This window comes from Hyposmocoma kahamanoa, unplaced genomic scaffold (genome assembly GCF_003589595.1).
Source record: "Hyposmocoma kahamanoa isolate Upper Pololo Valley unplaced genomic scaffold, ASM358959v1 66, whole genome shotgun sequence".
Lineage (NCBI taxonomy): Eukaryota > Metazoa > Arthropoda > Insecta > Lepidoptera > Cosmopterigidae > Hyposmocoma > Hyposmocoma kahamanoa.
This window is the reverse complement of record NW_020653854.1, coordinates 7,770,302-7,785,798: the sequence shown is the minus strand read 5'-3', so window position 1 is coordinate 7,785,798 and position 15,497 is coordinate 7,770,302. Positions and strand designations below refer to the sequence as shown.

The following is a 15,497-nucleotide window of genomic DNA, read 5'->3' as shown; positions in this document are numbered from 1 at the left end:
AAGTCCAAACTCATGGTACCACGATTTCGTTTAACTAAGGTAAACGATTCTTTTATGGCGAACTGTATACGTGTTTACAGTAAGATTTCGGAGCATACATTAAGATTATCATTTCCTAAGTTTAAAACTTACTTTACAAGTATTTTAATTGAAAAGAAATATTACAAAATTGTAGACTACGTGTTAAATAAAGATGTATGGAAAGACAACATGAGTCTAGATTCCACTCAAATGTGATTCAAAATGTATTCTAAAGCGTTTAATTTTGATTGAAAAGAGCTATCCCTAGAGTTTCTTGCTCGTTCTTCTCAGGGAAATCGGCACAGTGAACGAGCAATACCTTAAAAAATGACATTTTCAAGTGTAAACATTTTACCTATGGAATAAATTATTATTTAACTTTGACTTTGACCAGGAATCCTCCTGGATTAAGCTTATTATTATTACTTTACCGACCTTCGAAGTACACGAATGAACGAGATTTATTTAACAAAAATTCAGAACAGCTACAGAGCTCGAACATTGTAATACTTTTATGAGAATTTTATTTACTCTGTGATGAAAATAATGAAAAATTTAATACAGCTCTCATGCTGCTAGGAGTATAAAATCCTTAGAGCTGTAAAATAGTTGAAATTAAGGCGAAAATGGTCTCGTTCCTTTATATTGCTGACTAAGAAGTTTGATAAGTCAAAATTTTCATTTAGAATTTGACGAAATTCTGCAGATATAAAATATTAGAATACATTGCAAAATTTGTTCATAATTTGGCCATCGATTAGACAAAACATGGGCTATGAAACGAACAATACAGAATCATTAAAAATTGATCTTTTTATTATGGCACGGAATCCCGTGTTATCCGAAGCTACGGTACATTCTGCTTGTCTCTCAATCATATTTGAAGTACATCGCATTGTATGGTAAACAAACTGTATATTACCTATGGGTTATTAAACTCCTATTGCGAAGACATCATTTCGCAAGCCATTTGTATAGACTTCATAAGACCCGGTGGTATTCAATACCTGCCTAACTACTTTTACCGTTGTCTCGTGCAATGGATGAAGCAAATTGGGCATCAATAGGAACAAAAAAAACAATCGTTTTAATACGAGGATAGTAGAGCAGAGTTTCAATTATGTCTGCTCGGTTTTCTCTTCTCCGAGAAACGTTCATGGTTTGCAAAAAGAGGCCAATATTCTCGACTGTTTTATTCTAAATTTACTTGATAATTGCAATATTTATTTCATAAAATGTCATGGTGTTATACAATTGCATATTGTATTTATCATTTAGCGTATAATTTTCCTTGATCCAAATGACTATCAATTAATAGGAGTACTATAACATGTAACCATTTAATAACTTATTAACCTTGATTGTAACGGTTTTTTAACATTGTGAAATCCGTGGTAGCGGTTGAAATTTATTAAAAACCGTAATATGTCAATGCCACGAAGGCTTTTAAGCCCTGGTAATAAAATCGACGCTCAACAGTAAACACTTTTTCAACATTAATTATTCGAAAGCAAAATAAAGGCCTCATTTTATTAACCTGTTACGCAAGGTAGTATCTATATGAAGTTGACACTCGTATTAATAAAAACAACGACCTTATCTACTACAAAGAAATCGTAATAACATTCTTAATGATTCTGAAATTATTGAAACAAAACTATTAGAGAAACAAAACGCAGGTTCTTAATTACCCGTAAATACCAATTTTGTATACCTACGACGTTCCTAAAGCCTCCGCTTTATATTCTCACCAAGAACGATTATAATGTTATATAACAGTACCAGCCTATCAGGTATTCATGTATTAAATAGCTATTGTAATTAATGTATAATCGATTATAATTGGATTGGAATTTGCTATTATCCGGCTAAATTCAAACCCGTTATAATCCTTTTCACATAGATTCATCAATAAATTTATACTTATTATCTCTCAAAATACAGTTTGCCCTTTCGACGCAATGTTTGTTTTAGTAAAAGCAGTGATGTATGAATTGGTAAATTAACCGCATAGTCCGCAAACAAAGTTGTTTACTTTGATTAACTCTACGAATATTGCTTCTGCTTTTGTGTGAGTTTCTGAACGTATACATGACATTGTACTTACGGTGCAGGACAATTAACACGTAGTAATTTCAGTGTGAACTAATTTTTAAAACAAGGCTATTACTCGTTTATAATACAAATAAGAACGCCGTAAGAGTTGTTACAGTTGTTACATTTTTACACCTAAATCATTGAACCAACTTTGATGGATTTTGATATAGAGATAGATGGAACCTAGGAGAAGGGAATTGGCTACATTGTGTTACAAAAAATTAATCTTGAAGGCGGTGAAATAGGGCATGAAAGTTTGTATGGAGAAATGATCATTTCTCAGGTAAATGCAGCAGGCTACTTGAAGTATCTCTTCTATACAGACGAAGTTGCAGGCGTCAACTAGTATACAAATAAAAATGAAAGTGAAACAAATCATACGAACTAATCATATTTTCGAAACAAAGTTCAGTAGGTTAGCAGACGTGTATAGTTCAGATCTGTGTTGTGAAATGGAGGGCTTTTATTACATATATATGTGACGTCAGTAGACTGCAATAACAGGGGTTATTGCAGTATTCAATGGACCCGTATTAGCAGTGTACAGCGACAATTATCCGAATCTACATTCAATTCATTTACTCTGACAGTCGATTGTCGCTGGGGCGTTTGAAATAGATTTTGTTCTCGGTCATGGGTAGCAGGTGTCCTCGCAAAGTCACTTTCCCTGGTTTGGCAAGCCATTCCAACTGTTTCATTCCGGCGCCCATTCTGTTTCATGTCTATTTCCGAATGGAAAATGGAACGCGGTCTGGATTTATTGTATTGCACGCGTAGTTAGAAAATTGCTTGTGCCTACGTACAATTGTACATCGTTGGCGTTAAAGCCAATGCTATTGGGTTTAACCTAGTTTTTCAAACATACTTACTGGGAAAGTTGCATTTTTTCAAATGAAATCTAAGTCTTAGAAATGTTTGCGTGTAAACAAATAAATATTACACAACACATACGTTGCTCTGGCTCCAAAATAAGTAATCAAAACACTAGTGACATGGAAATCAGAAACAACGATAGTACCACAAGCACTCAAACCCGAGACAATATAGAAAAGTTAGTTTTCTACATTAACTCGGCCGGGGTTCGATCGGGGCAACTCAGAGATGGCGACACCATGAAAACCGGTATGCAAGCCACTCAGCACGAAGATCGTCAATTTTTTTTTCATAGTTCCGGCCTAGGACAACCCTGTATCGCGGGTGCCATGGACTCACATATACACAACTACAAATTACACCCAAACTCACGATACAAATAAATGTAGGCCATACAAATATTCGAATCGAACCCGGGACCTCTGCGGCCACGGAGTCAGTTTATAATTCAATATAGATAGTATGTTTCTAAAACTATATTAATGATAGTTAATACGTTCAGTCCGCGGTTAACCCGTCACTCGCCCTAGAAACACACGGTGTCCATGACGATTTTGGTATATTTTTATTTTTTATAAAAAAAATGGAAGATGAAAACACAGCTGCGCGTTAGAGACGCCGTGTGCCTTCGTTCGTTACTTGGAACTTTTAATCTTAGGGGCGCCAGTGGACTGTGCCTGTCACCCTGAGACATAAGTTGACAAATCCCATGTGTCCGTAATTTTATCTCACATTATTGCTTGGCGGCAGAAATAGGTAAGGGTAAGTAGCGCCATACTTCCCTAGACGAACTCTTTCACAAGGAGCTCTACTGCTACTAAATTTAAGAGCCAGGTTCTTGTCAGCGTAGCCTCCTCCACTCCTCACGGTTCGCAGCCAGGTCCTTGACCTCTTTATCGTTGTTATTTGTTCTCTCTTTGCTCTCTTTCTTTTCCCTTCTATGCTCCCCTCGATTATTACTCTCACGGTACAAGTACAGTACAATGTTTATTGAAGAAATCGAAATTAAACAAAAAAAATTCCTCTTAAATTTGCTGACAAAGCAGTTTAACGTTACAACAGTTTAACATTGATAAATAAAAAATCCTTTCTAACTAAAGTTTACGAAAATTACAAGAATGAAAAATCAACCTCGAACCATTCGAGAAACCTGTATTAGCAGGAAATTAAAACAAATTAATGAAAAAATGACGGTTAACTAATTTTTTAGTTTCAAATTAGACCTTAAATCAGAAGGTAAAATACCTGACTAGACTTTTTAATTAATCAGTACAGAGTAATAAAAAACCGACCTCAAAAGTCGACGTGGAATATTTTGTTCAAATTTAAATGGGACCACTAGTGTTCACAAAGTCGAAGATAACTCCGACGACCGCGTATTTTGCATAAAAAACATACAGTCGAATTGTCCTTTTTGTGAAGTCGGCTAAAAAACATTATTAATATAAATAAATATATATAAACTGCATTATTTTGCGATTTTAATAATAAGAATTATTATTATTTATTTCGGAATCTTGTCTAAAGTGTTAGTAAAAAATTCTCTTGGGACTAGTGTTAGTAGGGTTGAAAATAAAATAAAATGAAAAATTATATTCTGGTGTGGTTGCTGCACATAATGCTGTAACATTGGGGAGTCCCACTGGCCTATGAACACACTCAGGAGTCCGTTGGTGCTACCACGGAGGCGGGCTAACATGGAGGCCTAACGTCTTCTCATTATAGCATAGAAGTCACTGCGCAAACATCTCCGAAGCACTATAACGCCACGGCAGCCCAACAGAACCCTGAATGCGTTATTATATTGGACCCACAGGTCACTGTATGCATTCGCTTCAAAACCGACCCAGAGGCTGCAGGTGTAGAATGATTGGCAGTATGTTTTGAAAAGCGAAATTTTAACTGGTTTTGTACACCTTGCAAACCATCTGGCCAGCACGTTACAGCGGCCAGCGACCTGCGCATTTTACTAATGTTGCGCTAAAAATGCCAGTGTGTTTTAGGCACCTTAATCTTTGTTCAATACATTGAACGTCTGTCTAAACGGCGTATCTTAGGTGAGACGCCAACTTACCTTATAGCAAATAATCACTTTTATGTAACATAATTCGTAACCTTGGTATAATAACAACGCATGAGAAAAGACGTCAAAAGTACTTTTATCACATCATCACCAGCAAAAAACACTACGTTAACTTAAAAATAAAAATTTTTCACGAGAACCTATAAAAGAGAAACTTGCTATAACTTTTAATTTTAAAAACATGTAATAATAATAATATTATTATTAACTAAGACATCAAAGTCTAAATTGAAATGTAGTAGAAAATACCTTGGAGGTATAAATAGCAAATTATATCATTACCTTTTCTATTTCTTTGTATCTAGAATCCTGATAAAAATTTATTTAGGCTGTTATCGGGAATCATTGGAATTTCTTTACAAAGAAAGCAAACGTATTATTAGTGCTTTGAATGGAACGCTTTGCCGTTATCAACGATCCGTTGGTTGAAAGGCTTACTACTAAGAATCGTACAAAGGCGATATTAGAAGTTAGTAACAATTTATTATTGAAATTACAATAATCGTTTTTCTTTTTCAATACTATGGCATTCAAGCGCATTAAATGCTAATGTCAATTTTAATACAGAAGTGCGGTTATAATAACATCCACCTAATTATATCTTCATTAACAACTTGAACGCCACGCGGGTCACCATGTGGGCCACACTACGAATGTCGTTGGAGCCACCAGGATTTCGTAATTTTCATGAGTTTTTACAATGTTGTATTTCAATGACAATGCATTGAAAATGTAGTATTTGCCACTGTAAACTAAAAACTCTGGTGTTTTTATTACAAAAACCAATTAAATTGTATGTTGGCGCACGGGTGTCCCCCGTGGCCTCAGCGGAAGGGATTACGTTTTTACATCCGCGGGGGCCGCGGGGATCACCGCTTGGCCCACCCCGTGCACCTCCCCCCGCGTGCTCTTGCGCCGCGGGCCGCGGTCGGCGATTTAGTAGCCCATTATATAAATATATCATATAAACTTCCAATAAAATACTAAATATTTATATACGTTACATACGTCCCATTTGATGCAATTTGACACAACCCTTACGAAATATAGAAAAACGTAAATAAATTCTAAGTCTTTTGTGGAAAATAAGAACCATGCTAACTGAGTGTTCTACAGGGCCACGCGGCCCACCTTTCTTACTATTTGGAATGATAACGATACCTCGTGGCTTGTAAATCGCGTTTAAAGAGAAGCATTGCCTTGGCCCACCGGTGACCCGTGTGGCCTGAATGGATTCAATGGGTTTGGCCCACCCGTGCCCCCCATGGCCTGAATGGAAAAGTCACTTTTTTTTAGTGGCGTTCAACGTGTTAACCAAATTATAATTGCGAAAACAATTGACACATTTGATTATGAGTTTACGTAAATGCTGTTAACACTATACACTATCTCCTTTTTCAAATAATTCCGAGATCCTAATAAAAATATTGAATGAATGAAATTAAGGAGTGAAATATTCTTTGTTGCACATACAATTACAGTGGCAGAACAGTAAGTTATGTATAAAACTAATAAGTCAATGTGCAACAGGTGATATTATTGCTACGTAGAAATTTATTCCAGGCAATTTTAGGATTGAAATTTGGTATAAGCAAAACAGGTGCAACCAAGGAATGTACATTACGCATAATAAGTACTAACAAAACATATATGTAAATATAATGCTGATATATCATTGACTTACAATATATAGAATAATTATCTGAAAGAAAAAGATATTAGTCTAAGCTTCATTCATTAAATTTCTTGTAATTATATGCTTATCTTCTAATTATGTGCTTTACGATATGTATTTTGAAATTTCACTAATTGTATTCTTTATTTTGTTTCCAGGGAAACCTCTTCACATGTCCAAATGGTAAGTTATAATTTAATTACATAGAAGTAACTTAAATATTACTTGACTGAAATTAATGTACAGGGTCAAGAGCACAAGTTTGTTCTTCTTCTTTACGCCACTTACGATAAAACGACTCGAAGTCCCAGTCGAAAATGTAATAATATTGTTTAGACTTGAGCCAAGTTTTAGACAAACGTAATTGAGTGCCTATTTTACAGTAATAAAGTTCATTACTTAAACAAAGTGTTAAAAATTAAAATATTTTACAAATTTCATTGCTCGATGAAGTATTTTACTTCATTTCATTAGTTGATGAAAAGAAATATCAATGTCAAAGTCAAAACTAAAAATCTTTTAAACTGTTTTACGTAAACAATAAAACCTTTAATAGTTAAATTATAATAAACATAGTTATAGAAAAGTCTGCAAGTTCATGATATTAACGTAGATAAAATTATTTTTCACAAATATCAACAACGACGACGAAAGAAGCAATTATTGACATTTTAAAGGCAAAGATTCAAACTGTACAGCCAAAGTTATTTTTTTAAATGTGCTATCTTTTTTAAAATAATTACTGCTTATGATACCTCAAGTATTATACTTTAATGTAATATGATAGAAATCGTAATTCACGTTGTTTACAAACAAGGTATTTTCTTAGAAATTAGCGCGATGGCTTCTACATTACAAGACAAGAAATATTTTAAGAGTTTCATTTTTATCAAAGTAATCGCTGAATCCATCTAAAAACACGTTCAATCACGATTTCAAGTCACGTTTGTTTAGTTTCCAAACGAATAACTATTTAAACTATTTAAACGAATAACTTTTAACGCAAAATGTCATTTTTATTGCAATGTTATGAATTTTATTAATTTTTTTACCACAATAATTCCTTTAATAATTATGGTAGGTATAGCTCGTACTTATTCTTAGTGCAAACAATCTTTACATGTAATTCTTTCATTGGTATCATTTTTTTACAACAACCCACCGAGCGCGGAATTAGACCCGCCGCGATCCCGACCCGACCCGCGCTCGACTCGCAATGCTCTCTCTATGTGTTTCACGCTTAAGAAAAATTAAAAAAACCGGAGCAAAGGATTTTTTTTGTGTTTGTCCGATGTTTGTATCAATTATAACCACACCTGTCAAATCGCGAAGAGTTTCTTTACTTACATTTCTTTGACCTTATAGGTAATTATCATACTTGCATACTCGCTTTGCAAAGCTATCAAATTCATATTTCACGCCTACTATACACCTGGTGTAAAAAACAATAGTACAAACACTGTGTTGTAATAATTTCCCATGTTCACTCCTACATCGACTTTGTAGTATTATGAGTAGGTGTCCACTAAATATATTAACGCGCTGACTGGCTGTATGTAATACGTTGTTAATACCTACGTAAGTACGTGTTTTACACGCACGTAATTATTGAAACTCGTATTGTTTTAAATTAACACGACGATTTCGTTACTAAATACCATTCTTAAACTCCATTTTCAATGATGATATTGGAAATCTGTTTTTGTTTTGTAATGTTTTTTTAATTGCCTTCGTACTTATGTTAATGTGAGTTATTTACGCAGGCTACCCAAAATTAAATTTCAAAAATAGAATGGGCATTGTATCTTTGTCATATTTCATCATAGATAATAACTATGTATTTCATCTACTCTTTCTTAATAATAATAGTAATAACGTACACACTCATAGTCTTGCTCTATGGAATATACTCCAGTCCAATTCAATGTAGATTAAATGTCAACAAACGAAAACGACGCTAATCATACCTAGATATCGTTTAAAATCATCTCAGACTGTTTTATAATTCTCACAATTTTTCATTAAAATTGTTTCATTGATTATATTATTCTTGAAGTCATATCTGTGATTAATTTTGTTTAATAGAAGTATAGTAAAAATTACCAGTAATTAACAAAACTGTCATCCCAATTGCTCTATTGCCGAATGGTTACCATGCTGGTCTGCGATGCAGAGGTCCTGGGTTTACATTTATTTCTGTAGTGAGTTTGGGTGTAATTTGTTGTTGTCAATGTGTGTGTTTATGGCACCCGCGACACAGGATATCCCTAGTGAGGGGCTTTAAAAAATATATTTAAAGGGTCATCCACTTTTAGCTACTCTAATCCACAATTAAATCGTATCATCTTTAAGTAAGAATGTAATTTGTGTGTCTTCTATTTCCGTATTTGTTTCCACAAATACATTTTTAGTAAAACTGCAAGATTGTAAACAGCTAATGTAACATTCTAATGTAGCGTACCTAGTCAGCACTGATCACCAATGAGTCACCAGAAATGTGTCACGGAACAAGTTCAGTCCGATTTCTACAAATCTAGAGTTTCTAATGGCATATTGCTCATACGTCATAATAGTTATTTATCTTGTGATATTTTATCGTTGGTGCAAAAACGTGTTAGTATGCGGGCTATTGGAGTTAACGTACATTGAAGAATGCAATGTGAGCGTATGGAGATCATGTTTAGCTTCAAAGAATGTGTTTATATTTGTTAATGCCGGTTATACAGCACGTAATAGTGACATCATAAACATTGACTACCTCCGTGGCGGAACAGTTATAATGCTCGACTGCCACGCAGAGGACCCGGTTTCGATTCCCAGCCGGCAGAAATATTTGTATGCCCTACATTTATTTCTTTCGTGAGTTTGGGTGTAATTTGTGGTTGTCTATATGTATCCATGGCACCCGCGACACAGGGATTCCCCATTATTACTTATAGAACCTATCATTTACGTTTTTGGTACGTAACCTTATGAAGCTTTTTAGTAGCAGTAGAGCTCCTTGTGAAAGAGTTCGTCCGGGGAAGTACTGCCACCTTACCTATTTCTGTCGTCAAGCAGTAAAGTGAACATTACTGCGTTCCGGTTTCGAAGGCAAGGGTGCTGGTGAAGTTACAAGCACATGGTACTTGTCAACTTATGTCTCAGGGTGTCGGGCGCAATGGCAATGCCCATCAGATCTTTACGATTTCAAGCTTTGAGTGGCACTGCAGTTATTCCGGACAGGTGTGTCGCTTACCACCAGGTACACGACTTGTTCGTCCCGTCAATTATTATTATATAAAAAAAGCTCTATGTATATGCGTTGTCATTTAAATTGACAACTATGTCAACCTCGTACGCAAAGCAGCACTCCCTCCCGCTTCCTCTCCTGGTCCCTTAACGCCGCGCACCGTTTTAACGCACCGTGTGATATCTGACTTATAAGTAATATGACGCTGGTTCACAACTCAATGTCGTCGTAACGACGACGGAAAGCCCATGTGGCATCGCTCTAAATCGACTAAAAGTCGAGCCAAAGATGAAATCGTATAAAAATAATCTTTTTTAACTTTATTTATGTGTCGCAATGAGATTTCTAAGTCTCTTGGCAAGTGTCTACGTGCTAAATAGAGTTCGTAGGTTCAAGAAAAGGTAGTGAATACGTGACCCGCGTCCTTTATTCCGTCTCTGTAAACTCTATTTAACAACTAATTTATAATAATAAATCTCATTTAACGCAACTGCTAATATGCGACATTCAGTTTTGGTATTAATATTGATACAAAAAGTACAAAACAACAATCTAGGGAAGTATTTTCACAAAAAGAAATTAATGTCATGATAGCAAAACATGGTATTCAATAAAAATAAAACATTAAATTTTGGTATTTAATTGCTCTATCGATAAAACTCAACCCTAGGTATCTTTTTGCCATCAATCACAAACCTTATTAACGTTTAATTTTACCACTCTCATATTTAATGTCGTTTCAAAATCATTTTATGATGACTCGATTTTATGCATTACAAAACCGAAAAATAATACGTCTGAAACTACTTGTACAGAGAATTCGCGACTTTATGGCTACGCGTTAGGAGCAGGAGAAATGATGTACCTATGTGGCAAAACTGAAACTACATATATTGCCTCTCACATAGTTTGCATCCTTTTATTGATGAGAATGAGAATCGCAAATATGTTTAAACAAAATTAATGATGTACACAAAGCAACAGCCGCACTAACTGGTGTATGTTTGCATACACAAACGTACACTTAGAAGTAAACATTACATAGGTAATGTCTCTTTGACATCTTGTAGTCAATGCGGCTTCGTCGATTTTGGCTATATGATATTGTTGGACTTATCTTGATGCCCAAAATTTCATAGGTAACATTTTATTTTTTTCGTTAATAATTCGCTTTTTTCTTATATTACGTAATGGCGACTGAAATGTTATAAGTAAGAGTGAGTACACACGGCGACTGTTAGCAACGCGTCTGCAGCGATTTTATTGCGATGCAGTAGCCATGTAGTCACTAACCGTCTACCTTTACACACACGCGCAACTTAAGCAGCAATACAATCGCGATGTACTTTCGAAATGATTTTTTTTATTATACCAAGTGACGGGATAAACAAGTCGTGCGACTGGTGGTAAGCGACTCGGCTATCCATAACAGTTGCAGTGCCATTCAGAGCTTTAAATCGCAAAGACCTTGTGGGCACTGCGCCCGTCACCCTGAGGCATAAGTTAACAAGTCCCATGTGCCTGTAATTTCACCAGCACCTTTCCCTTCTAAACCGGAACACTGTAATGCTCACGTTACTGCTTGGCGGCAGAAATAGGCAAGGTGGCAGTACTTCTCTGGACGAATCTTTCACTAGGAGCTTTACTACTACTACGGTGTCGATTGTTTGCTAAATGTAATTAATTTTCTCGGTGTATTCTGTGTTTATTTTTCGGTAACTAATTTAAACGCATCTTAGCATCACAGTTAGACATAGTCCGCAGCAATTTAATTAGTTTTTCAGTATTTTTATATTTATAAGTATTACTAATGATTGGAAAGAATAATTATGTCGCATTCAAAACGCGCGTTTGAATTGGTGCTAAAATTCCCCATGTGTAACCGCTCTAATAGTGAAATATGTAATTCTATTATCTGTTTAAGTAACCATTACTACTCAACTAATATTGGAATTTAAATTTGATATTAAATCTATTTCATAAAGTCATTAATATAATAATTAATTGTATCACTACGTTCTTGTCCGAAACTAGTAATTTAGGTAGGTAAAGTGGTCAACGTGGAAACAAGTGACACTTGGGAGGAAAATTAATCCATCAGGTTGCTGGTATAGTCATTTTCATCTACCCCACAATTAAGGGCAAGTGTAGATGGTGCGATTCGGTAATATCTTCGTAACTAGTAACGATCATTTATTTTTTATAATTTAATAGAAGTCTCACCATACCTCCTTTTAAAATTAGAACGTTATCTACAGTTATTTTCACAGTATGATTATAGCAGGTACTTACAGATAAAGCCATTAAAAAAAACTTTGATATAGCCCATGATGACTGACTCTTAATAAAACTTTTATTTCTTTGTAATAAAATTGTTTTTTGAATAAATAATTTGAGTTAATTTACGAGTAGGTACATAACATAATATTCCAATACATACGTATTTGAATGCCCGTATTTAGACGCGGTTTCGGTCAATAACACCTTAAGTAAGACACCAGAGCCAGGAAATTGCTACCGACACGTGTTGCTGCCACAGATTAAATGTTTGCAGTAATGGGTTATTAGGCAGTTGACTCAGCCTCCGGGATTGTGTAATCTTGGTGTAGATTCTAAAGTACAGGACATTACAAAAGAGGAAGTTAGACTTATGCGTAAACCGAGATTATTATATTCGAAAAGAAAATTACTAAGTAAATAACACATTTTTTTTATATATACCAAATGACGGGACGACCACTTCGTGAGGCTAGTGGTAAGCACGCCTGTCTATAACAGTTTCAGTGCCACTCTGCTTCTGTCACCCTGAGACATAAGCTGACAAATCCCATGTGCTCATAATTTCACCAGCACCCTTACCCTTCAAAATCTTACTGCTTGGCAGCAAAAATAGTTAAGATGGCATGTACTTCCAGGATGAACTCTTAGACAAGGAGCACCATTGCTACTACTTTTTATGTATAAATGTTACCTAAGTATTCGTAAATACACGTAACGGGTAGAAAGATGAATTCAAGATTCTCTCTTCATCACAAACACCATTAATAGAAATGACCTAAGCCAACTTATAGCACATTTAAAACCTCTTGCCCTAAGCCGCCATTTTTGTGTACCGTATATACAATCTCATGCGTTCTAACACAAAGCTGAGAGTCGGGTAGAGCTTGAAGAAGACGAGAATGTGTACAGATAGATTGAGTCAATTTTGCCTCGAGGAGATAGAATCCTGAGTACATCAGTCTCGTCCGGTAACTAACTAGTTACCTACGTCACTGCAAAATTGCTTAGTCACGTTAAATAGGAAACTCTAAACTGATTTTGGTGAAAGTTAGGATTTTGACTTCAAGCCTATATTGCGAAATGAAGTAACAATTTCTTCTACTTATAACACATGCATTGATGTCAGTGCTATCTATTTGTTTGGGGGAGTGTTGCTATTTGCAAGAGATTACGATCAACGAACACGTAGAAATATATACATTTGTTGAGAAATTGATCACTTACAGATTCTTGATACGACCGTTTGCACACTACGTCGTACACGTTCTGAATCTGAGAATATACGTACCTTGAAAATATTGGCCGATTCCAATATATATTGTGCACTGTATCTGATCAGAACCCGAGAAAATCCGAATATCTCTTGTACACCTACAAATTTACAATTCTGGCCACTCTGATGCTGTGTTACATGCACCGTTTAAGTCGTTCGTTAACTATGTGTCCTTTCAATCGTCAACTTTTGACATAGTCATTGTACGTACGAAAACTCAAAAGAAATAAAGAGTTCTGGGTACACTTTCTTCTGGCTGAATTTTCTGAAAAACATTTTTATCATAATCACGACGAACTAAGGCAAGATAGTAAGAATTTTTATAATTATTACCAAATTAGTGTATCTACTTTACGATACTACCATACGCTCTGCGACCCTATTAAGCAATATTAAATTTGTGGCGATTTCGAAAATAGACTTTACATCAAAGCAATAAAAACTCTACAATTCCTCCATTTCGGGGTCTAAAGGTACTTACTAGTTATTTCAACGCGGTAATGCCGCCAGTGTTATGAGGATGCTTGAACCAGCTACGATTTAGAGCGGTCCTTTTCCGTTCTTATAATTAAATAAAAATAAGTAAGTCTGGCGAATTGCATTGTTGATTTTTATGTGACAAAGCCTGTTGCTGATTTATATTTGTGTCTACCTGACGAAGCGGATTGACATTTGTAATTAATTTAGTTAACAAAATAAATGATGTTGTTAACATCTGTAAAGAATTAATACTAGCTGTTGGCAAGTTGCGACATGGTCTCAATGTAAGTGGAGTGCACTAATGCCGACAGTACCCAAACTGATTTCCGATTACTTTCAAACATCACTTTGTTGCGATGCATTTGAAATGCAGTTCATGCCACTACACTCATGGATTATCTTACGCATAACTAGATTACTGTTTACGTTTCTGTATCTTTTTTCAATAAAGTATTTTAAAATTATGTAATGTTACGAATTCTCTAAAGGTTATTTAAATAAAATATTTAAGGTTTAGTAAATGCTTAGTAACGGAAATTAATTACATGCGCGTTGTCGTAATTCTAATGCTATTTACAAAGGGACTTTTACAAGGGATCCCTATTGCCCGAAAAGCATCAGAACTGTTTTAAGCTTCGCCCTGATGGATAAGGGTATGACAGTTTTTTTTCAATGCCTTAAAAGCTTTTTCACTTAGTACAAGTGTTCCGTGGTAGTATCTCCGCTGCACATTTTTTCAATCGCTAAGCTCCTAGGATAATTAATATTAATAATAATGTGCCAAACAAGTACACTAATTACCTGATCTCAAACTACTCGTAGGGCATAACTATGATGGCCCCAATACTGCTAATTTCAAATCATCTCAGTTATGTGTCAATGGAAGGATTTTGTACGTTTGGTACCTATTCTGCTACAAGTTAAGTGTAGTAGCTTGTTATTGGCTAACCATAGAGCTACTGCTATTCAACTGCCATTACATTGTCTTGGTATTCTGTTCTTTAATGCCGAGTCGATGGTACGTCGATAACATAGTCTATTAATATTATACACAGGGTTCTTTTTAAAATACTAACAACCTCCCAGGACCATATTACTAACATTCATAAACAACAACTTTTGTTCCATGACTTTTTACAAAGTCAATCAAATGAAATGAAATAATCATTCATTCCATAGGTAAAATTTTTACATTGAAAACGCTCTTTTCAAATAAACTTAAATGCCATGGAATATACTTTGAATCATAATTGTGTGGAATCTAGACTCTTGTTGTCTTTTCATACTTCTTTATCTAAAACATACTCTTCAATTTTGTAATATGACTTTTCAATTAAAATACTTTAATGCAAGTTTTAAACTTAGGAAATGATAATCTAATATATTCTCCGGAGTCTTATTGTAAAAACGTAGATATACAGTTCCACATAAAAGATTCGTTTACCTTAGTTAAACGAAATCGTGGTACCATGAGTTTGGACTT

At 35.0% G+C, this 15,497-nt stretch overlaps 1 protein-coding gene across 5 annotated transcripts in view; it reads left to right on the top strand.

Moving 5' to 3' along the window:
* Positions 1 to 15,497, top strand: part of LOC113231662 (sushi, von Willebrand factor type A, EGF and pentraxin domain-containing protein 1) — a 115,713-nt gene that overhangs the window by 57,472 nt on the left and 42,744 nt on the right. For all 5 annotated transcript variants that reach the window (XM_026466101.1, XM_026466100.1, XM_026466097.1 and 2 more), the window contains one exon: positions 6,908 to 6,932. In XM_026466101.1, coding sequence (XP_026321886.1) covers positions 6,908 to 6,932 — 25 coding nt within the window. The remainder of the gene's footprint in view (positions 1 to 6,907; positions 6,933 to 15,497) is intronic.